Below are 25,378 nucleotides of genomic sequence, written 5' to 3'. Positions count from 1 at the left end.
CCGTCGCTGGAGCGTCCTACGGTGGGGTCTCACTGGCCGGAGGGGCGCGGACCTGCCTGCAGTTCCCGCGCACGCCTGCAGGAGGGGCCGCAACCCGGAGCCGGGGCCAGGAGGCGGCCCGGCAGGGGGCGCCGAGGAGCCCAGACCTTCTGACCGAGCCGCGTCTAGGCGCGCTGGGGTGAGGGGTCGTGCGGCAGAAGCAGAGGAGGATCCGGGCGCTCCTGGCATGGGGCGGCTGTTGGTTTCCGAGGTCACCTTGGCTGAAGGGAGCCCCAGTCTCGCCGCCCCGCCTCCCCACCCAGCCCCGAGAGCCTTTCCATCCTTAGGCGCGCCCGGGCTTGGAGACCCAGGAGTCCTCCACCCTCCAAGTGTCCCCGCTCCCCCGGGTGCCTCCTCCGAGCCGGTCCTTGGTCAATGTATTTGTCTCTATCGTGGCGCGAAGACTACTTGGGGTGGGACGAAGCAGGTGGCGCGGGAAAGAGAGTGAGCGCGCCCCGCGCCCGGCCCCGGCCGCGCGCTGCGGGATCCCGCGGTGAAGCTGGAGGGCGCGAGAAGGCGCAGTGCCCCCTCCCCTCCCCCGCCCCCGCCGCCCCGGGCGGCCCTTTGTACGTTCCGGCCACACGCGCGCGCCCGTGCCGCGCGCGCGCCCGCCCGCAGTGACACACCCGCGCCAGCGCGCGCGCGCACACACACTCACACACACACACACTCGCTCTCGCACACTCGGTGACACGCCCGCGCGCGCGCGCACCCACACGCCCGACCGCCGGCGCCCTCCCAGCTGGTCCACCCCGGCGGGGCCCGCGCCCCCGGCCCGCCCGCCTGGCACCGCGCCCCGGGGCTGGGGCCGAGCGAGGAGCCCGCAAGGCGGCGAGAGGGCGAGCGCCAGGCAGGCAGGCCCGGGGCCCCCGCCCCCCGCGCCCCCGCCCGATGGGGAACGCTCCGTCCCAAGGCATGTCCCTGTCTCTCTCCTCCCTAATGTGCCTCCATGCTTAAGTGGAAGGTATTTCTGTTTTCTTTGTGTGTTTTCCCCCTCGGCCGGGGGCGGGGGCGGCGGCCGGGCCGGGGAGGCGGTGGCCGGCGGGGCGAGGGATGCTGGGGCGCAGGTGTGTGGGGGGCAGGGGACCGCTGTGCGCCGGGCTTGGGAGAAGGACCCGGGCGAGAGGAGTGCTGGGACCAGAGAAGGGGGCAGGGTGGCGAGGCAGGAGACTGGGTGGGGAGGGCCTCATGACGCCCCGGGGTGGGGGCCAGAGGGGTTCAACTGTAAAGGGGCTTGTGTGGAGGGGGAGGGGTGAGGAGAAGAAGGGGGATGGATGGTGAGAAGGGTGGGGGGAGGAGGGCGTCCATCCAAGGTGGGGGAAGAGGAGGATGCAGGGGAGGGGAAGGGGATGGAGAAGTGAGGGGTGCATCAAAGGCCTCCCTCCCCCAGCTCCAGAATGGGGTGCACGGGCTAGGATGGTGGTGGTGGGCCCTTTGCGCCAGCTTCCAGGGAGGGAAGGGGATGAGTGCGTTCTGGGGTTGGCCGCGTTGCCAGGATACAAGCCTGTATTCCACACACCCCCCCTCCCCGCACCTCGAGGCCCTAGCCCTGGAGACCTCTGAGCCTCAGAAGCAGTTGCAGAAACTGGGGAGCAGCTCCCCGCTCTACCAGCGGGTAGGGAGGGCCACGAGAGGGAGGGGTTTAGGGAGGGGCTATTTGATCTTAACCCCTCCCCCTGCAGAGGCCAGAGGGCAGGGGAGGGCGCCCCCAGCTGGGGAGGGCATCTAGGGTGAGTGAGAAGATAGGGAAGGCAGGCGGCTGAGGGGTGGAGGGTGGGGCTGGGAAGGGGACGCACCGTGGCCCCCCCTCCCCTCCCACGCACCCCCCTGCTACGTCAGAAGCTCCCGGGCCAGCTCCGAGTCCTGTCGGTGGGGGCAGCAGGATGCTGGTGGAAGCAGAGGGGACAGGCCGGGTGCCTCCGCAGCTCGGCTGTCAGGGCCCGGCGGGGCGTGTGCGGCTGCTGGTGCGCGCCCCCCAGCCCCACGCCTCCCCATGCAGCCCTGGCAGTGCCTCCGGCGCTTTGCCCTGGCCTGGTGGGAGAGGACGGCAGAGGGCAGAGCCCGCTCTCCCAGGGAGGAGGCTGGACCGAGGGACCCTGGGGGCCGAGGGGAGCCAGGTGAGTAGGCGCGGGGAATTATGCAAGGAAGGGGATCTTCCCAGCCCCTCTCCTCAAATGTTGTGGGACAAGGAGGTCCTGCAGCACCCCAACTTTAAGGAAAGTGGGCTCCCAGAGCTGGGGGTGGGGGTTTCTGGCAGCAGCCTTTCCAAAGGAGATGGAGGAGCTGCTGTCTGTTTTGGGGAAGGGAGAAACAGGTGAGGCTTGGGAATGAGGGAAGCTGACCAGATTTCCAGGTTTGTGGGCCTGAATGTTCCTTTGGGTGGGGTTTGAGCACTTTTGGGGGGTCGTCAGGATACCCGCTTCCCGACTCTTGGTATCTTGGTCTGGGTGACCTTGAGCCAACTGCTTTGCTGTCTAATTCTGTGCCTCAGTTTCTCTTATTCTCATCCCTTTCCCTCTTGTTGGTCTTTAAAAATTGAGGATGCATTTGATGGAGATTGTGAGGCTGTCGCCACTGGTGGCAGCTGTGGTGGTGGTGGTTTCTGGTGTGGTTGTATGTGGGGAGCAGCTATGTTGCATTTGAGGGGTTTTGCTGGTTCTGGTTGGTGATGGGCCACTCCATACAGGTGTCAGGGACATGGGAAGGAACATTCACACAGGAGGGAGTGCTCCAGGCAAGCTGAGAGTTGCTGGGGACAGAGACTTAGCTGGTGGCCTGGGGTAGAAGCAAGGGATGGGGTGAGGGCTCTGGGCGTAAGGGGAGGGGTTCCAAGAATAAGATCCACCACCCCCACCCCACCCCGCTATCCCCACCCAGACTGCCTGGCACCCAGGCACCATTGGCAGCAAGTGCAAAGGCTTTGCCCTGGCTTCCTGCCACCCTGCCTTGGGGACAAGAGGGTCTTTGTCCAGTCCACCCACAACAATTCCTTCTTCTTCTGCCCTTTCCACGATGGTTGGTTCTCTGTGATGACCCTCAAGGCTGGGATGGAGGCACAAATCCCTCTTCTGGCTCCCACTGTCTGTGCCCTGGAGCTCTATCTGGAAGAGGCAACTGTGGTCCTCGGGGAGTGCTGAGTGGAGGGGGATGCTCCACTAGGGGAAGGGTTGCTAGAATGAACCCCTCAAAGGGCTACCCCCACCCCAGGCTTTCCCCTGCCCCTCTACTTGCCTCCTTGCCTAATGCAGAGGGTCTGGGGTCTGCGTGGCCTCATCCCTGCTGGGTTCCAGGCATCTTAAAGATGTGCAGGATACTGGGTTGGGCACTGGGATGCAGGGCCTCTCTGATGCGCTCTCGCTGTCTCCCTCTCTCTCTCTCCTCCTCTCTCTCCCTCTTCCCTCTCTCTCGCCAGGGACCCACCCTGGAAAAAGGGTTTAATTAGAACCATTGATTCCTTCTTTGGCTGTGGGCATCGACAGTGTGGTCAGAGCTAGAGGGTGGGGGTGGCATGGCTGCCATCTGCCTATGCCAACCTTGGAATTCTCTGCCAAAACCCCAGCCCTGGAAGTGCTTAGGAGGGAGGCGGCTGGGCTCTTTGAAGTACCCAGTTTGTTGAGCCCCCACCCCCACCCCAGGTTAGGTTTTGGGGAAAGAAGGGAGACAGTGTTGAGGATTTGAACTGAGGGAGCTGAGTTTGGGGCTCAAGGAAGAACAGTTCATGGCGTCTGTCATCCTGGGTAGCAGGCCTGGGGCACATGAAGAGGCAGCTGTGGTGGGGGGTGCTCTTGCAAAGGGGCCTGTGGGTGCTGGGCAGGCAGGGAGTTCAGGGGAAGGATCCAGGGCTTGCCATAAAAGCTGCTCTTTCGAGGAATCCCAAGCATTTATCTCCTCCAAACCCTGGCAAGGAAATCTGTTTTCTTTCTTCATTTATGTCCTTGAGGCACAGAGAGGGACAGAGACTGCCTCAGAGGCCCAGCAGACGTTAGTCTAGCTTTAAGCCTGGTTTCCTGACCTAGGGACCCCTGCTTGGACACAAGCTGCTGAGGGTGAGGCTCCTGGTAGCCGAGGCTCTGGACTCTAGGATTTGTGGGGGGTGGGGGACAGGTTGTGGCCCCCAAGTCCTGGCTGCCTGCCGTGGGTGGGCTGGTGCAGGTGCAGGCTTCAATGAGGCACTCAGATGCTCTTTGAAGAATCCCTCATTGGCTTCCTAGGGCCCATTCGAGCAAAGATAATAAAAATCTGGCCGTCAGCGGGTTTGAGGGCTGTACTCGCTTCCCCTTCTTTCATTCCAAGCTCTGAGAAGCAGAGATGAAGGCTTCGGATTTGGCTGGGAAGCAGTGGCTGCCCCGAGGGAGGAAGGGAGGGAGGCAGTGAAGGAGGGAGGACTGAGTTCCTGGCAGCCAGGGGAGTTTCTGGGGAGGTGGGCAGAGGGGCAGGGGCATGGTCCCCAATTCCTGCCAAGCAGCCTAGAACCTCGGGGTCAGGGTTCCTCTACCCCATACCTGGGCTCCAGAGCGCTCCCCTGGATGCCCTCAGTCTTCGCGCCTCCCCCATCTCTCCTCTGTGCCTTTCCGTATCCCCATTCCTCCCCTCCCGCTCCCTGTCTGTCAATTTCTCCTGCGCTGCCCTTCCTGCTGTCTCTCTCTCTAACCCTGCCCCCGGTCTCTTCTTCTGCCTCCCCCTTCCTCCCTCTGACCACCCCTCCCATTGTCTGACTCCCCTTCCTTTCCCCAGCTCTGGCCCTGCTTTCGAGGACTGACTGAAAGGTTGAGAAGCCAAGCTGGGGGCGGGGAAGTGGCCTCAGAAGGGATGGGCCTGGGTTAACTATTATGGTCTGTCAGGTGCCATAATTGTCAGAGTCCAGGAAGGGCTGCAGAGCACTTAGGGAAGTGTGTGTGCGTGTGTGTGTGTGTGTGTGTGTGTGTGTGTGTGTGTGTGTTGAGGGCGCCATCCCCCTCCCCACACCACAGCGGGCACCTTGCCCTGACATTGGGCTCTTCCTCCCCTGCCTCAAACACCCCAGGTTCCCTGCTCTTCTGCCCTGCCCCTCAGATTTCTCCTTGCCTACCTCCAGCCTCCCGCCCCTCCAACCGTCGGCCCCCCAGGTGCTATGCTGCCCTTGCACTGCCCCTCCTCACACCCACCAGACCATCTCCAGGTGCAGAGGCGGTAAGGGAGGCATCCAAGAAGCCCCTCAGCTCCATCTCCCACCCATGTCTCTGATGGGCCTACCTGGAGCCCCATCCACGCCCTGGGGCCCCTTTGCCATGTTATAAACCCCCCAGCAGAAAGACAAGACCCTGGTGGAAAAAGCACTGCACTAAGTCAAGAGAGCTCATTCTTAATCTTCCTCAGTGCCCAGATGTCTGCATGACCTTGAGCAAGTCCCATCCCAGCGTGGGCCTCTTTCCTCACCTGTGAAATGAGGGGGCGTGGGCTGGCTGATCTCCAAGGTCTCTTGTGACATTCCAGCGGTGTTGTGTCTCTCTTCTGGGTGATTTGCATATGCTTTGCATATATTAATGGTGCCTGCTTGAAGGGGGAGGGTGCCGCCCACACCCGGCCCAGAGTCCCACCCACCATTCCAACTCCCCTTGCCCATTGGCCCATGCTTTTGCTGCTCCGATTTCCCAGAGGGGTGAAAGCTGGGCCTGAGCATTCCCTGGGGAGGTGAGTCTGGCCCCTGTGTTCCAGCCATGCTGGGGGCAGGGTAGGGGGATGGCTGTAGTCTAGGGGACCCCTGCCCTCCACACTCCTGCTCCAAAAGGTCAAAACAGAGAAGCCATGTGGTGGGTGATTTCACCAAAGTTGCCTGTGGCTAGGATGGGGTGTGCAGCACCCCACGGAGGCCTGATCTTGCAGCCGGCAGAGGGGCTTGAGGCTGTGCACTCTCCCAGGGCCTGCTAGCCCTCTGCCGGGAGCTTAGCCAGGTGTCAGAGCTCCTCCTCTGGCTTCACCTCCCAGGCTCAACCCATGGCAAGTCCTGCCCTTGTGCCCCTGCCTGCTTTTGCCCATTCCCCTGGGCTCTGGGGATGTGTGTGCTGAAACCTGGGCCTCAGAGATGGTCACTGAGAAGGACTAGGTCATTCATTGCCTCTCTGAGTCCTCTTAGCTACCACACAGAAGGTGGGGCCCAGGCCCCCTGCAGGGGTCATGGACATTATGAGGGAGGAGAACCTGCCACCCTAGTCCTGCCCCTACCTCCAGCAGCCCTGCCTGACCTTTTGGGGACCTCCCCCAGAGCCTCTTCGCATGCCTTGGTTGCTTTTACCTACATATCTACCCGCTCCTGGGGCAGGGCTGGGTAAAGGTTGATAGCCTGGAAAAAGATGATGTAGGCCACTGAGTCATGAGAAGAGTATCTGAAGACAGGGACAAAAATGCCACCAAGGAGGACTGGGCCAGAGGAAATGCAGCAAGAGGGATCAAGGTTAGACTTAGTCTTAAGAAAGGACGGTCCCAGGGGACAGATTCGTTTCTGATCCTGGAATTACTGTGAAGATTAAATGAAACAACAGATGAAAACATCCCACACAGTGCTGGACATATAGTAAACAATCAACTTATTGTTGGGATAATAAACAATCAATTATGAGGGGATAGGGGACAGACATCTCTGAACCCAGAGAAGATAATAATCCTTAGAGAAGTCTAAGCCTGAGACTTAGTTAGGATTTTGCAGAGGATGAGGACTTGGAGGGGCGATTCCTAGAAGAGCTGTTTCCCCCATACCCAGGCTGCTGTTCCCTCATCCCACCCTTCGGGCCCCACGCATGCACTGGGCTTGGGCCCAACCACCCAGGGACACCCTGCCCTCATCCTGTCGGCTGGGGGTGGGCAAACATAAGGGTGTGGAGGCTGGAAACCTGCTTTTCTCCCCCTGCCTCCATCTCTGCATAGGACAGCTTGAGAGGAAGCAGGCCCACGCTGTAGTAGGAGGAATCGAGGTTAGATAGGAAGATAAACCTCCCAGCATGTGGCCACTTCAGGATGGGAGGCTCCGGTGGTATTTTTGCATCTTTCACCTCAATGACAGTGGTCTGTGAGCACCCGTAGACTAGTGTTGGACCTAGCGGCAGGGGACTGGTCAGCATGACCTTTCAGATGACCTTTGGGCATCCTGAGGAGTTTGGCTGGTGTGGTTGCCAGAGTGCAGGGGCCCCTGCTGGGGAGGGATCCAGTGCTGCAGGAGAGGGAGAAGAGGAGGAGACAGAGAGAAGCTGTTCCTCTGCTCCTTAGGGCAAAGAAGTAAATTGTAAAGAACAAGCATTGGGCTGGAGTCAGCGTGCCTGTCTCTCCTACTGCTGTGTGACCTTGGCAATTTAGTTGCCCCCTCTGGTCTTCAGTGTCCTTGGTATAAGAAAAGAGGGTGGGACTAGAGGACCTTCAAGCTCCCTTCCAGAGCTCCCAGGCTCTCTCTACCTCCTCTCCCTTGAGATAATATTGCTTTGCCACATGGAGGGTGGGAAGACTGTTTCCCAGCTTAAGCTAAGAAAAAAAAATGGAGATTTGGCCCAAGAGAATATTGGAATACATACACACGCACACACATATACACACACACACACACACACTCATGCCTTACAGACAGCCCCCCTCCTGTTCTGAAGGCACACCTTGCCTACATCTGCCCTCCCAGCCCAGGGGATGGAGAAGGGAGTGGCCAGAGGATTCAGCTGTCCTCTGAGTTCTAAACTCACTGTTTTCCTCCCACCCCAGCAGAACTGGCTTTGCCACACTCCATTCCATCTGGGGACTAAAATCCAGTTCGGGTTTTCTTCCACAAGGCACTTCAAGCTGGTGGCTCAGCTCCCCCACAACCTTATCCTGGCTCCCGGTAGCCCTGGCCACCTGCCTCGGTTGCCTGCATGTCCTGGTGTGGAGTAACCCAAGACTGGAAGGGAGTTGGGTTTTCTCATGCCTGCCTTCCTCATCTCTGCAAACACACGCATTCCAGGGCACTGGCTTCTTTTCCATTCCAGCTGGCAGAGCATGCTGGAGACCCCAGACCCAGGGGCCCACAGAGGGGCCCCCAGACTCAGCTTATAGAGAGACCGCAGACCCAGAGACCCCACAGAAAGAGCCTAGCTGTTTCTGTTTGTGCAGAGTGGGGGAGATTGCGGGCGGGGGGGACGTGTTCTGCAGTCTCCCCTCATCCCTAGGATGCATGATAATTGCATACGCAGCAGACATCACTCCAGGCACCAGCCTCTGCTTCTTATGGGAAGAATGAACGACCCCAGCTCGTTGGGAAGGCCTTCCATGGCTCTTTGAAGCCCTTGGGGTGGGCCTTGCTGTCTTCTCTCCTGGGCCGTCCCCTGCCTATTCCACCCCACCCAGTGACCAGGCTGGCCTGATGAGTCCCCCATTCTTGTCCCCAGCCCCCTTATCCATGGAAAGTTAGGGCTCTGTTGGAGACGCGAGGGCTGTGGGGACTGCCGCAGACTCTCACTTTGTCCACCCCAGAACTTCTGGGCTCTCCTCTACCTGGGCACTATGGGAACTTCTGGTTGGTAAACCGAGAAGGGGCTTGTGCGGGGCTTCCTGGAGCTTCCTCTTTCCTGGAAGTGGGAGGGGCAGGAAGGGGCTCTTAGAGAGGCAGAAGTCACCTAAAGATGAAGCTCAGGAAATCCTAGACCCACCTCTCTCCTTAACCTGACGGCTCATCTCTCTCTTGGCCCACTGGCAGCCTGGGGTTAGAACAGTCTGCCTCCCACTCTTAGGACGAGGCAGAGACCGAAGAGAAATCTTCTCTTCTACCTATTGCCCAAAGGAGATAATTTCTGCTGGAGCATCCAATAGAAAGAGGTTAGACTTTAGGCAGAATTTCCCAGAGGCCACCAAAAGGAAGATAACCAAAGACTGGGAGAGGGGTGGGAGTGGATAGGAGACAGTTTAGCTCCTGGGTCAAGAGCTCAGGGTCTGCAGTCAGACAGCTCTGGGCTGCAATCGCAGCCCTGACAGTCATTTGCTGTGTGGTTTGGGGCAAGTTGCTTCACCTCTCTGAAGCTCAATTTCCATCTCTGTAGATCAAGGGCATTAACAGTGGCTTCCTCACAGAGTGGGTAGTAGGATTATATGAGGTAATTTAGGCAGAGTTCCTGGCACATAGTAGACATTCAATAAATAGTCATATCTATCTTCCTCCTCTTCCTCTGTCTGACTGAATGATTGAATGGGGCCCACTCTCCACTGAGGAAAGGGCATACATAGGAAACCTCTTTAGATTTTTTGAAAACCTAGATCCTCACTTCAGCCTGTCTGGGGCTGGGCCCCTGGAGCTGCCACTTAGGGCTGGTCGTAAGAAGGAAGCTGGAGCTCCTAAGCCTTCCCTTCTGTGCCTCCCACCGCCTCATCCAGGAAGCCCTCTGGGGCTAGACGCATTAGTGAGCATTCTTAATATTTCCTCCCAGTCCGTGTCCCAACAGCTGTTTCTCCCTGGGATGTCGATGTTTTAGGTAATCGGTGGGAAAATTGGAACCATGAGATTGGCAGGGGGCTCTGAGAACACTTGTAGCCAGACGTGCTGTGGGTATGGATGGGTCTGAGCCAGCCAAGGGAGGGCTGTGCTTGAGTGGGTGCTGGCCACAGTGTCTCCAGGCAGGAAGGGTCTTACTGCTGCATGCCCCAGGGTACAAGGCTAATAGGTATTGCAGCGTGAGGGAGGTGGAGTAGGTTTAGAAAGGACTTCTCTGCAGGGTGGGGCATGGTGGACAGCTGCAGGGGACCCTGCCATGGCAGGTTGAGGGTTGGGGGTGTGGAGGCAGTAGCTAGGTGAAGGACTTCAGGCAGGTCTGTGCTCCTAGCACAGTGTGGAACCTATGAGTGCCTTTTGGGTGGGGAATGCCTGTCTCCTCTAACACAGGCAGGGGAAGCGGGGCTTTCTCAGGGTTAGTGGGGAGTAGAGCAGATGGGGGTCTCGTAGGCTGGGGACATCGTTGTCACCAGGGCAATGATGGCAAGCCTCTCTGACCCTGAACCCATCAACCTTCCAGAATGGCGTAACCTTGCATGAGGGAGGCAGGCGGGCTATCATTTGGGGTCTAGGTTGGGCACCTCAGTAAAGCGTCTGCCCCTGTTTCTGGGTGGAGAACCAGGCATGGCTTGTTGGCTGTCTATCCTGGGAACCCAGTTCTGGGGACCCCATGTTTTCTGTGTTGTCCTGCTGTTTGTCCCCCTGTCTGTCTCCCACCAGTGTCTCTACCCCCTCAGTCCCTGCTCTTCCTATGACACCCAATCTCTATCCTGTCTGCCCTGGGGGGGCCCCAAAGGGAGAGCTCCTAAGGCTCTGCCTTGCTCTATACCTGCTTCACCTCCCCCAACCCCATGGCCCATGGCCCTGCCCCTGACCTGGCCCACTTTGGGAGCCCCTGCCCGGCCCCCTCCTCTCTCCAGCTCCTCTGCAGCCGGGCCTTTCTGGGCATTCATTCACGACTTTCCTCCTTTCCTGTCCCTCACCCAGGGCTCCAGCGTGCGGCGGGAGGGAAGCCTCCAGGACTCTGTTCCCTCTGTTTAAAGTCTCCAGGTTAGTAAGCCAGGAGGAGGGAGGCCCCCCACGATTCCTCCTCCCACCAGCTCTCCGTAGTCAGATGCTCCTCCCCAGCCTGGAGGGCCAGAAACGGAGGGGGCTATCCCTGGTGGGCCCAGCCTTTGCCAGGGGAGGGGGCAGCAGATACCTGACTCTGGGGAGGGCACTTTGGCTGGTAGAGAACATGTCTGTATGTGCACGTGTGTGCATGTAAGTGAGTGTGCGTGTACAAGCACGCGTGCATGTACGTGTGTGCGGGCTGCAAAGCCGCCATGTAAGCTAGGGCTGGGGTGAAGAGAAGAGGCGGGAATCCTCTGCTGAGGGGGCTTGTGGCCTGGGGAGAGGGGTCAGGAGCAAGGGGCACCTCTTATGGGGGGAAGCCCATGTTCCATCGATGCCCAGGGGGTGGGGGATGGGAGAAGATGGGACCGTTTTGCTTAGCTTACAGTCACATGCACACTTGTGATCTCGTTTCATTTATTCAATTGTTTGCTTGTTCATCCATTCATCCATTTATTCAATAAAAGACTTATTGAAGGCCAGGCGCGGTGGCTCATGCCTGTAATCCCAGCACTTTGGGAGGCCAAGGCAGGCGGATCATGAGGTCAGGAGTTCGAGACCAGCCTGGCAAACATGGTGAAACCCCATCTCTACTAAAAATACAAAAAATTAGCAGAGGTTGCTGTGAGCCGAGATTGCGCCACTGCACTCCAGCCTGGGTAACAGAGCAAGATTCTGTCTCGGGGTCGGGGGGTGGGGAAAGACTTATTGAACACTTTCTCTGTGCCAGGCACTGGGCTAGGCTCAGAGTCTAACAGCAACCAAGGCAGATAGGTTCCTGGATGCTTTGCTTAAGTGTTGAGCAAGTAGAGGTTGAAGAGTTGGAAGATATCTTGGCTGTGGGGGCTGTCCTCTGACTATCTGCCCCTGTTCCCCCTGCTGGAAGCTGTTTTGTAACTTTATGTCCCTCTAGAGTGTCCCCTCTTAATGTGACCCTGCCAAGCAAGCAGTTACTTGGCCTCCAAGTCCCTAGTGACCTTGATGACTAAGGGCAACATTATTAGGCTGCTCCTGAGGCTGTTTCAGAGGACATCAAAGAGCCCGGCTGGAGGAGGGTGTATGGGCAGAGCCCGGCTGGAGGAGGGTGTATGGGCGGGGGAAGCCACCCCCCAAAATCTGGGCCCAGGACCAGCAGCCTGGAGCATTGGACTTGAGAGTCAGCCTGCCCTGGGTTCAAACCCCCACTTCAGCCATCTCCTAGCTGTGTGAGCCTGGACGAGCCACTTTCCCTCTCTGAGCCTCAGTGTTTGTGCCTGTAAAGTGGTACAGGAACACCTCCCAGGCAGCATTGTTGAGAACAGTAAAGAAAAAGTAGTAATGGGCCCAGACTTGGCCCACAGCAGGGGCTGCCTAATTGCAGGTGCCCTTTGCGTCCCCACCTGCTGCCCAGGGTTGGGCAGGCTGTACCCTGGGTACTATCTGGATGCTGCCCTGCCTTCTTAGGAGAGGGGCTATTTTCAGGTTCCATGTCCTCCAGCCTTTCTGCAGCTCTCTGAACTGCTATTCAGCTGCAATCTGGGTGGGCAGCTGGGGGAGGCAGCTCTCCTTGCCACCGTGGCTGCCGCCGCCTTGATGGCTTTTTAATAACTTTGCTCTGAGACAATCTGCAGAGCGCTCGTTTGTCTGCCTCTTAATTAAAATTACCGTTTTCCTAAAAGAGCAACGACACTGCTCCCCTCCCTCCCCCATCCTTGGCTGCTGCCGGGAGAAGCCGGGAGAATGCGGAGAGACTTGAGATTGGAGCCCTTTCCCTCCTTGCTCGCGTGAGTTACCCCCGCTTCCCTCCACAAACAGCAGAGGCTCCGCCTGCAGGGTGGTCTCAGGGGCAGTGAACCAGGCAGAGAGGGCCGGGGCAAGGGCCTCTGAGACCTGAATGTTGTTCTCTTTCACCCACCCTTTTCTGGAATACCCCCAGTGATGGGGAGCTCAGTACCTTACAAGACTTACTTTCTGCCTCTGTAAAAAGGTGAAGCAGCCCCTGTCCTGGCTTTACCAGCCAGAGTGGAATAAGACGTGGATGGGTTTTGGAAGAGTGCTATGAAGGATTATTGCAATGCCTAGTGAGGGTGTAGGGGGTGGGAGTCGGGAGGAGGCTACCATGGTAGTGGACACCGGGGTCAGCCCCTCACTGTTGACTCTGGTTTTGGTTAGAAGAGACCTGTGCTCCCTCTGTGGGCTTTCAGGGGATGGGGCTCATTTAGTCATTGCTGAGTTTTGAGAAAAAAAATCATCACTGGTAATAATGAAAACACTGATGGCCAGTATCTATTGGGTGCTTCCTGGGAGCCAGATGCTGGGTTGTGCATTGTACAAACGTTAGTTCATTTCATCCTCACAACTGTCCTGTGAGCTCACTGCTGCTGACTGTTTTGTGGGGGAAGAGACAGACAGACCTGAGGGGTTAAGTAGCATGCCTGAGGTCAGAGAGAGAGTCCCAGTCTCTAGCAGGGCAGCCTCAGCCCTACACCCTCCCTTCTCCTCTGCCTTCACCTGAAGCTTTGTATGGGTCTTGCCCCATTCCCTCGTGCCCCTTTGCCTCACTCTCTGCACTCTGGCAGCAGGGCTCCTCTGTGGCCCAATGCCATGGAGAATTCACGCTGAGATTCATCACCTTCCTTCCCCACCATGTTCCTCCTGAGGAGTCCGTGCTGCAGCCAGGTGGGGGCCCCAGCAGCTCCCCCTTGGGTCTGGCCTCTTCCCCTGTGGGCCTTTGCCTCTGCGGCTCGGCTCCTCTTCATCACCTCCCATTCCTGCTCCTCCCTGAAATGCTCTTCCCCGACAACCGCCTCTGGGCTTGCCCCTCCGATCTCCCGGAGCACTGTCAAACCTCTGGTGGCTCCTAATGTAACCTTTTTTGAACAATCACCAGTTCTGGACATAACTAAGTCCACTAGCCTACTTTTGCTTGTGGGGGCAGCAAACTCAGTACCTTCAGGGGCAGCAAATGAGGGAAGCGATGCATGAGGATGATAGGGAATGGTGGGGGCTATGGTGAGGAGAGGGGTGCCTTCCTACCTCTGCAGCCCTCCCTTCCTTACCTCACTTCCTGTGCTCCTTAGAGGTATTAAAATTCAAAGAAATAAAACCAAACACCACCAGCCCCCCAACCCTCCCCAACAAAAAAAGCCTGTGCCTCAGCGTAGCCACAGTGTGATCCTTGCTAAATCATCTCATTCATCTTAGCATCCCCATGTTGCCTAACACATTAAAGTAGCTGTGTATGGATTGTTTGTTGAATGACTACATGATCACACATGTGCCAGGCACTGTGCTAGATACTTTTTTTTTTTTTTTTTTGAGACGGAGTCGCGCTCTGTCACCCAGGCTGGAGTGCAGTGGCACAATCTCGGCTCACTGCAAGCTCCGCTTCCCGGGTTCACGCCATTCTCCTGCCTCAGCCTCTCCGAGTAGCTGGGACTACAGGCGCCCGCCACCACGCCCGGCTAATTTTTTGTATTTTTTAGTAGAGACGGGGTTTCACCGTGGTCTCGATCTCCTGACCTCGGGATCCACCCGCCTCGGCCTTCCAAAGTGCTGGGATTACAAGCGTGAGCCACAGCGCCCGGCCTTGTGCTAGATACTTTACACGTCTTATTTCTTCCCATCTTCACAAGGGAGGCACTATATTTTCCATTTTGCCATTGGGGAAACTGAGGCCTGGAGGACCGAAATGATTTGTTCAAGGTCACACATATGGGAAGTGGCCAAGGTGAGATTTGAGCCTTGGCTTGCTGTGTCCTTCTGCCTGTTCTGTTTGGTCATGGGGGTGCATACATGGGACACATGGCACCTGCTTTCAGTACCTGTCCTAGGTAACAGGGAGACTTGTGTGGCTGGTGACCACCTGGTTGAGGTGCACTGCTCACCTTGGGGAGGCAGGGTGGGGAAGTGAGGGCTGCAGAGGCAGGAAGGGTGCAGATGCCCCTCACCCCAGCACACCCCTCCTCCCTCAGCTTCCGGTCCCATCCCAGCAGCCTGGGGATGGTGGCTTGGTGACAGGTGCCGAGCTGCAGAGATGACGGCACTGCTGATTCCCCCATAATTACTGTCTGATGAGACACCAGAATTAGCCACTGCGCAAGCATGGGATGCAGACATGGGGCACTTGCAGGGAAGCAGCTGAGCGTGGGGGAGCCTCTCCTTCCAAGCCTGGGGCCCTCTGGCAGCAGGGCAGGGAGGAGGAAGTAGGTTAGCAAGGAGGAAGCACTGTGTGGTTAATATGCCTCAGATATTATCATGTGGGCTTGTGGTTTTCCAGTTCTCAGAGTGACTGGCTGCCAGACAGGGGCATCCTGGGCCTCAGGCCACTAGCCAGAGAATTCCAGGCAGAGCATGCTGCCCACTCAGACTCCTGGGCACACCCTTTTGTGTCTGGAGCTGGGGCTCTGAGGGGCATAGTTGCTGGGAGGTGCTAAGATTCAGACCAGACCCCTTAAGTGACATTACCAAGGCCAGGCACCAGAAAGCCAATGGAAGTGACTGGAAGGAGCAGTTTCAGCTGACTGGGCCAGGAACTTCACCCCTCCCAGGAGGGAGGAGTCAGGCTGGCCCCTGAGGTGTGAGGCTGGGGGAGGCCTGAGAGTTAGGAGCAGGAGGCGGGGAAGGTATGTTCTGGCCCTGGAACAGGACTCTTAGGCCCTGAGCATTTGTTTTACCTGGCACATGTGCTGTGTGGGCAGGAGGGGCGCTAGCGAAGGCACTTTAGTAACAGAAGCAGAGAGGAGTCACCTGTGCTGCTCAGACCTCATCTGGACCATCAGAGCAGTTCTGAAGGCCAGCAGCCAAGAGGGGTGGTGACATGGGGCTTACCCAACAAAGGGCGGGTGCAGATGGCCGGGGGGCTGGGCCACACAGGAAGGACCTGAGGGCTCATGACAGAAGGTTCCGGTTCAGGAGCCTCCACTCTGCTCCAAAGGGAGAGGTCATGACCTTCCCCCAGGTTCCCCTGAGGGCCATGGGCACAGACTGTGGCTCATTTTAAGGAAGGAGAACCCCCACAAGATGATTGGTGCTTTGGATGTAATGAGTTCTCCATTCCTGGAAGTATCCAAGACCTGATTGGCTGGAGCTCCTGATTTGCAGTTCTGTCTCTGCACAGCCTGTGGCAGGGGCTGGGAGGGCTTCGTATCCAGCGTAGGTACAAGAAGGCTACGAGGAGGGCTGTGGAAAGGTGGATCCCCCAGAAGGTCTTTCAGGACTGTGGGACCCCCACTTCCAGCCCGGGTTTCTGTGATCTGGGGGTGGCTCTGCTTCCTCCCTCTCCTCCAGCCCTGGGGAAGAGACTCCCCCTAAGAGGACTGGGTGGATGGTGCCCAAGATTAGCTGGGAAGGAGGGTTGTTTCAGTGTTCTCTTCTTAGGGTGTAGGAAGGACAGAGGGGACCTGTGGGGCTCTGGCGGAATGGCTTAGATGAGTATTCACAGATGACCTGGTGGCAGAATCAGCATCTTCGTCAGGGGCAACAGGGTGTAGGGGAAAGAAGAAGCACATGGGCTAAGCACCCCCGCAGTTGAGATCAGCCTCTTCCACTTATCAACTCTGACCCTGGACAAGTCACTCCTTCCTGAGCCTCAGTTTCTTCACCTGTAAAATAAGGGGTTTGCAACCTCAGAAGGTGACTGTGAGAATGAAGAGAATGATGGCTGCACGAGCCCTTTCAGATCATCGTGAATATGTGTGGGTGTTCAAGGGTGGTTATCATGGCTGGGCGCAGTGGCTCACGCCTGTAATCCCAGCACTTAGGGAGGCCAAGGCGGGCAGATCACCTGAGGTCAGGAGTTTGAGACCAGCCTGGCCAACATGGCGAAACCTTGTCTCTACTAAGAATACAAAAATTAGCCGGGTGTGGTGGCACGGGCCTGTAGTCCCAGCTACTCAGGAGGCCGAGGCAGGAGAATTGCTTGAACCCGGGAGGAGGGGTTTGCAGTGAGCCGAGATTGCACCACTGCACTCCAGCCTGGGCGACAGAGCGGGACTGTCTCAAGAAAAAGAGTGGTTATTTCATGGCTGGTCCATGTTTCCCACGGCTTCCAGCAAGCCCGATGCTGCGTTTAAACCTCGTCACTCAAGATGGATGTGTGGATTGGAGAAGGGAGGATGGGAGTCTTTGTGTCTTTCGCAGAAGGGGAGACAGTTTATTTTTCCCTTGCCTTGAAGCCTGTGCTCCACCTTCCCAGATGCTGCTCTGATGGGAGGGCTCAGGTTAGACAACAAAGAGAACTTGCACAAGATGCTCCTGCTATCTGACCAGGCCCTGGCTTCCAAAGACTGCCTGGATCCAGAGGCCAAGCAGACTTGCCAAGTCTCCTGCCTTCTCCAAACTGTGAACTCCAGGCTGCCCTCGCCCCATCCTCCAGAGTCTCTCGGGATACTAACGGGGTGTCGCTAGGGAGAGAGAATCATGGGTTGCAGATTCGGCTGTTTGTTCTTAGCTAGCTTGCAGAGTGGTGGAGAAATTAACTCATGAGGTGAGAGCTAAGCCTTGGGTCCCAGCAGCCCTGTCCTTCCCCATCAGCAGAGCTGGAAGCTGGGCAAAGGCCCTCCGGCCCCCTCGCCCTGGTGGAGGCGCTGAGCACCTACAGAGGTGGAATGAGGGCTGGAGGCACCCGGGTCCCAGAGGAGGGTCTCACTCATGAACATCGCCCTGTTGGCTAAGCATTGGTCAGAGTAGGGTGGCCTTGAGGTTACTGGGCCGACTCCTGTATTTTAAGACATCACGTAAACACCTCAGCAAGGGAGCCCCGAACCTGACAAAGTGGAAAAGGAGCTGAAGATGTCGCCTCCATGAGGGACTCAGGATGGGCAAGTCCCCACTGTCTTTCACCCCAAGCTGGAGATGCATCGACCTGGCGCTTTAGCGAGCCCCAGATGCCCTGCATGAGCTGCGTGGACTGGCATGACATCCTCCCTGTCCGTGTGGCATCTAAGGTGGCAGAGTGGGGCACCCTGGTGGGCCTAGGTATGTAGACCCCTGCATGTAGACTGTCATGAATATGTGTGGGTGTTCAAGAGTGGTTATCATGGTCGGGCACGGTGGCTCATGCCTGTAAGCCCAGCACTTTGGGAGGCCGAGGCAGGTGGATCACCTGAGGTCAGGTGGAGGGTGCTGGTGAGGCAGGCTGTGACTGGGCCCATGTCAGTGAGCAAGTACTGGGCAGTCGGGCACATGCCAAGGTGCACAGGTTTGACGTAGAAGCATGAGTGAGCAGATGTGTGTGTCTGGGCGACTGAGTGTGTGCTGGGAACCTGGAGGAATCCTGCTGGTTCTAGAGGCCGAGGGAGCTGTCTGAGTGCTAGGGTCATAGGGCTGGGACAAGGCCTCCTAGGGAGAGCCTGTCCCATGAAAGGTGGTGTCCCTGAGGAGGATATCAAGGGCATCTGGGCAAGGCTGGGTCTCCTGCCTGATATTGATGAGCCCGTTGATGAGTACTTGGTGTTGAAAATGCTTCCCTGTGGGGAGGCAGGGTGGTGGGTGGGGCTTCCACCACTCACTTCCAACAGATTGGAGTCTCTTCCCCTGGAAACAAGATGCTTCCCCCTGGGCATGCTTTCAGCCTGAGGCAGCTGCAGGGAAGGGGGGAGATCCCTTTCACACACAGAGGGGCACAGCACTCAGGCTGGAGTGCCCCTTGGGGAGAAGACGCTCTGGCAGCCTCCTCAGAGTGATGGCAGAGCTGAGGACAGGCGCTGGCCTTCCTCCCTTCCCACCCTCCAGTGTGCCCTCCTCTCCTCCCGCTCGGCCTGTGTTCCCCTCGGCTGCCTCTCCAAGGAGATGTGGAGCTGACAGGACACCTTCCCTGGGTGCGTGTGCAGCGGAGATGCCACACAGGAGTTAGCTGGTTAACATAGCGCCGCGTGGGCACATGCCAGGGCTGTTCTCAGCCTTTCCAACTCCAGCTTCAGACTGGGGGTGACATGCTGCCCTCCGTGTCTCTGCCCCCTTCCTTCCCAGGGAAGCCAATTAGCCAGATCTTCATTAGAAGCCAAAAATCACAATCCCACAGTCCTGGGTCTCTGATACAACTCTGACAGTGGGTGGAAGGAAATCGGGCTCCAGGGTAGATCAGAAGGAACTGACTCTGCTCACCCAGGGTCTGCAGTCTGCATGCCTGTTGCCTGTTGCCTGTTATTAGCTTCTGCTTCTTCTTCTTCTTTTTTTTTTTAAAGCGAATGAGAGGACTGAAGCTCTGAGCGTCCCCTGACCTACTCAAGGTCACATAACTAGTCAGTGGATGCAGTGGTTTTTGGTAATATCACAGATTTGCCTGCTGTGTGTGAGAGAGGAGGGGCAGGGGGAAGAAGGGGGGTTGTATATCTGGAATTCTGGGCAAGGGGCTGATTTGCATATTTTGCAAGGACGAGGAGTCTTGTCTGAACGTGCAGTTGGGATGCCCTGTGGGAACCCTGATTTCTGTGTGGTGAGCATCCCCCTGGGCTAGAGGCATTACTGGGCCCTGGGCCCCAGCTTTTCTCCCTGTCGGCCGGGCTGCCACGGTGTTTCTGCCTTGCTGCTGATCCTTCCTAAGGAGGTTGTTAGTCTGTGTCCTCCTGGGGCCCGTGGCCTAGAGAGGGGCTCCCCAGGCAGCTGCTTTCTGGGAAGTGGCATCGTGGAATGGAAAAATCTTTGTCCCTGAGGGCCAGGACCCCTGGGTTCCACTTTGGGCTCTGCCTTCAGCTCCTGCAGATTGGGTCAGGCTTGTTCTCTGGGCATTGGTTTCCTGCCTGGGAAAGGCATCTGGCTGGAGAGAGAGCACTGTGGTTTCCCAACACAGGACGGGTAAGGAGGGGGCCACCTCTTCCTGAGAGATGAGAGCTGAGGGGAGGCCCCACCTCACCACCAGGGTCTGAGAGCTGCTGTGCTGTGTGGCCTGGGGCCCTGGGGGAGGGACAGCTGCAAGCAGAAGGAAGCAAGGACTCCACAGCCACGCAGAGCCAGTGCAATGGGTGGAGGTGGCACCGAGGCCAAGCCTGGGATCTTTGAGTGTCCCCAGGACCCCACCCCACTCCTGATGTGGTTGGTGGGCCTCCTCACCCCACCCAATTCTGCCCTTCTGGGTGGAATGGCCCCTCTGCCATAAGGGAGGCCCCAGTCTGAGGGAGGAGGTGAGGGTCCTGCCCTGGGAGCGCCCAGGTCTGTGCAAGTGGATGCAGTCAGCCTGGGATGGGCAAGGAGGAAGAGCTGGGCTGGGGAAGCATCTGATGCCTGCCCCCCTCCCCGGGCGCCCACCCACAGGGAGCTTGACCCCCTCAAATCTGCCCTCCGCATGGAAAGCCCCAGCAGCTCCACCAGTAGCAGCCAGGGCCCAGGCCCCCAGCCTTACCGCTCCTCCTAGGCAGGTGTCAGCGCTTTCCCCCAGCCTCGAAGAGGTCCTTTAATTAGATTCTGACTCGTTTACCAACTAAGTGGCCTTCAGTGGGTTTTAAATCTGCACAAATTGGTTTGTGTTTTTCTACCTGCACAAAGCTGTGACTGGCAGTGCCTTGCACCCTCCCCAGCCTCCCTTCGCATCACCTCTGCTCCCAGCTCCCTCCAGGGCTCCATCATCCCCCATCCCATCGGATGCCGAGCTTCTGTGGAGTTTGGAAAGGGGGTGGCGGGATTCCCTGGGCAGGGGGATGGAAGAAACCACAGGGTCATAGGCCACAGTCCTAGTCCCCCTTCTTACCCCCAGCCCTGGGGAAGGGAGTCCATGTGGTGACTCAGGTTAGATCACTCAACCTCCCTAAGCCTCAGTTTCCCTTACTGTATGGTGAGGAGAATCGGCCTGCTCCAGACCCTTCTCCATAGTGGCTTTATAGATCAGGGCTGGGAGGTGGAGGAGGGGGCAACAGGTGTGTCACCTGCCAAGAACCACCTGACACCTCTTGCCTTGTCCATCTCCCCCCGCCCCCATCCACTACAGTGCCCAGGGAGTGGGCAGGGCCCACGCTGGGCGGAGGGCCTCGATTCCCCCGGCCTCGACCCTCTTCTTTGTCCTCCTTGTCACCCTTGGTGGAGAAGGGAGCTGGCATTCCTTGAAGACAACTTGCCTGGCCTTGCTCCATGTCCCTAGTGCCCTGCCCCAGTCACCAGGAGTCTTTATTTTCCAGCCATCTCCTCCATGCCTTCAACTCAGCTCCTTCTCCTCCCAGGCCCTGTCTCAGGCCTTCTGTCCAGTGGGCTGCCTTCCCCCTTCCTCTCTCTCTTCCCTCCTAGTCCAGGCAGACTCTCCTGAAGTGGAGCCTGACATTCAGGGGGTGGGGTTGGGCTGGCAGGGAGTGGGGATCACCATGGGGAGGTGCAGAGTTTCTGGCCCTCCCTCTGTGCCAGGAGCTAGGCAGGAGCCCCCTGTCTCCAATCCTCAGTCCAGCTGCCTCCTTCCCCCCATCGCCCTTGCCCCATCACACGCTCCCATCTCCGAGGCTCTAGTTGGAGTGACAGGGAGACTCAACAGGGCGCTGGGTATTAGCAATTTGGGGGGATATTACACAGGAATGTTTACAGAAAGGCAATTGCCCGGAAAATGACTTTGGTTGCTGTGGTATGGGGCGGAAAAGATGGCTTTAGAAAACAGACACAGATGGGCTTCTGCTCCAAGGACCCACAGCCAGCCAGCAGAGACTGAGGAGTATGGGCACACGAGGAAGGCAGAGCCAGGGGCACCCAGGGACAGGGAGGCCGATTCCTTCACTAGCAGGGGAAGCAAAGGATCCCCTCTCCTGATTCGGGTTCCCAGAGCCTCTGCCTAGCTTGAGACATATCTGGTCCCGGTTGACCTTTGTCCTCTGGCCTCCAACCTCCAAGCACACAGTGTGCTTCCCGACTGCAGCAGGCACCCAGCAGGATGGAGTCGTCAGGCACAATCGAAGGTGGCAGTGCCTCGGGGCTCCTCCTGGCTGACTTGGGCTCTTGTAGCATTGGCTGCAGAGGAGGGACTGGGGGAGCCTCATGCTGCGTGTTTGTGTGTGTGCATGGGTGTGGCCTAAGGCAGGTCCTCCACCCTTCCAACTGTCTCTATGCTCCCCTCCTGCTGCCCTGCCGAGCCCCATGTCCTGTGGGCTTGTGAGTTGGTGTCTTCACCCTGAGTGCCTCCTGCCCTCCCTTCCCACCAGGGCTATACCCCAGCTCCTACCCCTGCCCAAGCAGTGGGTGGGGGCAGATGTGTTACAGCCTCTCAGGTTCCCAAGGGAGGGGATTTGTCCAGCCTCCTTATCTCCACAGAGCGGGTTACAGGGACCTGATTTCCAGATCTTGAGTTTGGGGCTGGGGAGGACTCACATCAGGGGCCCCAGAGAGTCCTCCCTTTCCTGAGCTGGTGGCTTCGCTCTTCCTCTACTTTGTCCCTTTGCCTCTCTCCTTCCTTCTCCCTCCCTCTCCTCTCCTCTCCCCATTCTCCTCCTCTGCAGATGACATCATGTGTGAATGTGGCCCAGGGGCAGCCAGAGGACAGAGTAGAGGGTTACATCTGGGGTAAAGATGCCAGTTGGGGACCGGCTTGGTGGCTTATGAGATGGTGTCACTAAGATGTTGGGATCTTAATTCTCATAATGAGTTACAGTGATCTCACGTAAAAGAATGTGGTGGAGGATAAATATAAAGGAGGCTGATAAATAAACGTAGAATTTGGAATTGTTCCAACAAATGACAACGTCACTCTTCCCAAGCACCTGTGCCGTCCTCCTAGCCGGCCACTGGGGGGCGCCCGCCACTTCCCGGCCATTCCAGCCTCAGGCCACTTTCACCTTCCGCGTTTCCCAGGCGGGGCAGGCTGAGCTGAGGGTGGCAGAACCCGCCTTCCTCACCCTGCCCGTCCCCTCATTCGGATAATGGATTTCGCCAGTTCTCGGCATCTTCCCTGTGGCTTGAATCTCGGACTCAAAAAATATAGTCAGCCTTGCACACTGAGGTTCCTTGGAGAAAAGAGAAGCCCTGAGCCCCTCCCTTATGTCTCTGGTTTCCCCAACCCCATTCCTGGGTTGGGGGGAACCTTCAGGCCCAACGCCCCTACCCCCAGGGTATCCTAGCTTTGCTTCCCTTCCCCCAGAGTTCCCTGCCTCCGTCTCTCTCTATCGCAATCCCCCTATCCCTCTCCCAGGAGAACCCAGCCATGCTTAAGACCCCAGCCCGGGTCTCTCACGCCCTCCCTGCCTGGAACAGGACGCATTGATCTGTGCAGGGCTAGCGGGTGCCTGGATCCGCTTGCTAGATTGGAATCGATCCCTGTGTCTTCTCCCTGGGCTGCTCAGGTCTCAGGAGGGTCAGGGCCACTCCGAGGACTTGCTGATGGCTGGAACAGGCGTTGGGGTAACAGGGAGATCAGGCTGCTACAAGCCCATCGCTGCTCAGGAATGTCTTTCATTGAAAACAACCTACTTTCGCCCTTCGCGGTGGCTCACGCTTGTAATGCCAGCACTTTGGGAGGCCGAGGCGGGCGGATCACCTGAGGTCAGGCGTTGGAGACCAGCCTGGCCAACATGGTGAAACCCCGTCTCTACTAAAAATACAAAAATTAGCTGGCCATGGTGGTGGGCTCCTGTAATCCCAGCTACTCGGAAGGCTGAAGCAGGAGAATCACTTGAACCCGGGTGGCAGAGGTTGCAGTGAGCCAAGATCGCACCATTGCACTCCAGCCTGGGCTATAGAGTGAAACTCCGTCTCAAAAAAAAAGAAAAAGAGAAACAAAGAAAACAACCTACTTTCTCTACCATTGTCTTGCCAGCGTCTCACTTAGTGCCCAAAGGCAGAGTTTAGACGTTAACATCCCCATTTTACAAATTAGGTTATTAGGCTCAGAGAGGGAAGAGATTTGTTGACTGAATGAGTACCTAAATTAATGAGGCTGGGTGTGGTGGCTCATGCCTGTAATCCTAGTACTTTGGGAGGCTGAGGTGGGTGGATCACTTGAGCTCAGGAGGTGGAGACCAGCCTGGGCAACATGGCAAAACCCCATCTCTACAAAACAAAACAGACCCCCAAAATAAGCTGGGCATGGTGGCACATGCCTGTGGTCCCAGCTACTCAAGAGACTGAGGCTGGAGGATAACTTGAGCCCAGGTTGAGGCTCCACTGAGCCATAATCGCGCCACTGCACTCCAGCCTGGGCAACAGAGTGAGACCTTGTCTCAAAAGTAAATAAATGGCTAGCCTGGGGTCTCTCAGAAAAGTTGCTAAGACACTGGGTGTCTCTGGCCTGGGTTTTTCTCTCCCAACGTTCTGATTTCAAGTGCCTGGCCTGCTGAAAGAGTTAAAATCATGCCCGAGTCTTCAGAGCCCCCCAGGAGGCTGGTCACTGGCTTCCCTCTCCTAAGGACAGGATGCTCCCCCACCCTCAACCAGAAGCCCAGGTTCATCCTCCCAGCTCAGCTGGGGCCCTGCAGAAAGAAGTTAAATCTGTACAAAGTAGGAAGCCAGGACAGCTAGGCTACCCAGGCGTTCCCTTCTCCCCGAGACTCAGCTTACTTTTTCGTTATATAAAAGCCAAGGATCTCAAAGGTTCTTACACAGATTCTAAAGCTTTTCACATCAAAGCTCCTCCTTGCCACCACCCCTCAGAGAGAGCAGATCATCTCTCCTGCCCCCTCCCTTCTCTCTGCCACCCCTTAGTATCTAGCTTCTGCCCGCCTCACCCCAATGGCCCCAATGCCAGAGCACCTGAGGGCTGAGCAGCGGCCTGGAGGAGGCAGTGAGGGGTAGTCCCTGCTCCCCTGTCTGTGCAGGCTGCTCAGCAGCCCCTCCCCACTGCCAACTGTGAGATATGTGGGACTGCAGTCATAAAGTGCAGCTGTGAGCTCCATGCCCTACCCTCTGCCTGCTCCAGCAGCTGGGAGCTGGGACCTCTCCCTGCCATAATCTGCCTGGGAGAACTGGGTGACCTAGGAACCCTCCCACTCCACAGTCACCACCCATCTCAGGCTGGTACACTGTTTGCTCCACCCCAGACACACTGAGATACCCCAGGAGGTAGGGAAGGAGGTGCTGGCATGAGGAGGGGGTAAGAGAGGGGATGAGGAGCTCTTTTGGCTCCGGGAAGGAAGCAGCTGGGAGATGATAATTGGAGACCTGTCCCAATGTTGTCCTGAGCCCTAGGAGGGCAGAGGAGCCTGGATCTCTGGCATAAGGGGTAGGGGTCCTTCTGGCTCAGGCAGGACTAGACCTGAACTGTGGAGCTGGATTCCAGCAGCAAGGCCATGGCAGAATCCACAAGGCCTGGGCAAAGGAAAGTCTCTTGGCCTCAGAGGGTCTGCTCCTTCTCGCTTGCACCCAATGGGCTGCAGACCTCTGGCTGGTGGTGAGGGTGAGTGGAGGAGGAGGAAGGTCAGGGGTTACGGGAGGCAACCCTCTGACTTTGGTTGGAGCTATTTCTCCAGCGCCCAGGGCACCCCCAGCCTTCTCCTGGAGGCATTATTCAGGCCACTCTCCTTTAGCCACACTCTGGCCACAGTGGGTTGCCACAAGTACCTCAAAGGCAGGGACTGGGCCCTCGGGAAGATGGCCCCAGTGCTCCCAGTCTCACTCAGTCAGGGGCTATTTCACGAATTGCCATCATATCAGGAAACCTTTTGTACTGTACTAATGCAATATACATTTTTGTTAGCTCACTTTGAACTTTAAATTTACTTAAAAGGAAACTTTATTTCACTACCATCCCTAGGAACTATATCCATGAAATCACTGGTTTGACCTTCTAGTTGGGGCTTTTTCTAATCCTTATGAAAATAAAGGTATTAAAAAAAAAAAGAGCTGGGTGTGGGGGCTCACACTTGTTTTTTCTTT

The 25,378-nt window shown here is 57.4% G+C and overlaps 1 protein-coding gene across 8 annotated transcripts in view; it reads left to right on the top strand.

Annotated features, from left to right (window-relative positions):
* Positions 1 to 707: 707 nt before the first annotated feature.
* The window catches only part of SRCIN1 (SRC kinase signaling inhibitor 1), an 80,670-nt gene continuing 55,999 nt past the window's right edge, over positions 708 to 25,378 (top strand). For 3 of the 8 annotated variants that reach the window (XR_009215095.1, XR_009215096.1, XM_032163404.2), the window contains exons 1-2: positions 1,853 to 2,156; positions 10,502 to 10,564. Coding sequence is in view for 3 of the 8 variants with exons in the window: in XM_032163404.2 (XP_032019295.1) it covers positions 2,033 to 2,156; positions 10,502 to 10,564 (187 nt within the window). In the remaining 5 variants the exon portion in view is untranslated. Of the gene's footprint in view, positions 1,004 to 1,850; positions 2,157 to 10,501; positions 10,565 to 25,378 lie in introns of those variants that run through there. The other 5 variants (XM_032163405.2, XM_032163408.2, XR_009215097.1 and 2 more) reach the window with 5 other exon arrangements.

This window comes from Hylobates moloch, unplaced genomic scaffold (assembly GCF_009828535.3).
Source record: "Hylobates moloch isolate HMO894 unplaced genomic scaffold, HMol_V3 SCAFFOLD_10, whole genome shotgun sequence".
NCBI classification, from domain to species: Eukaryota; Metazoa; Chordata; class Mammalia; order Primates; family Hylobatidae; genus Hylobates; species Hylobates moloch.
Note: the sequence above shows the minus strand (reverse complement) of the source record. Positions and strands in the feature narration are given on the sequence as shown.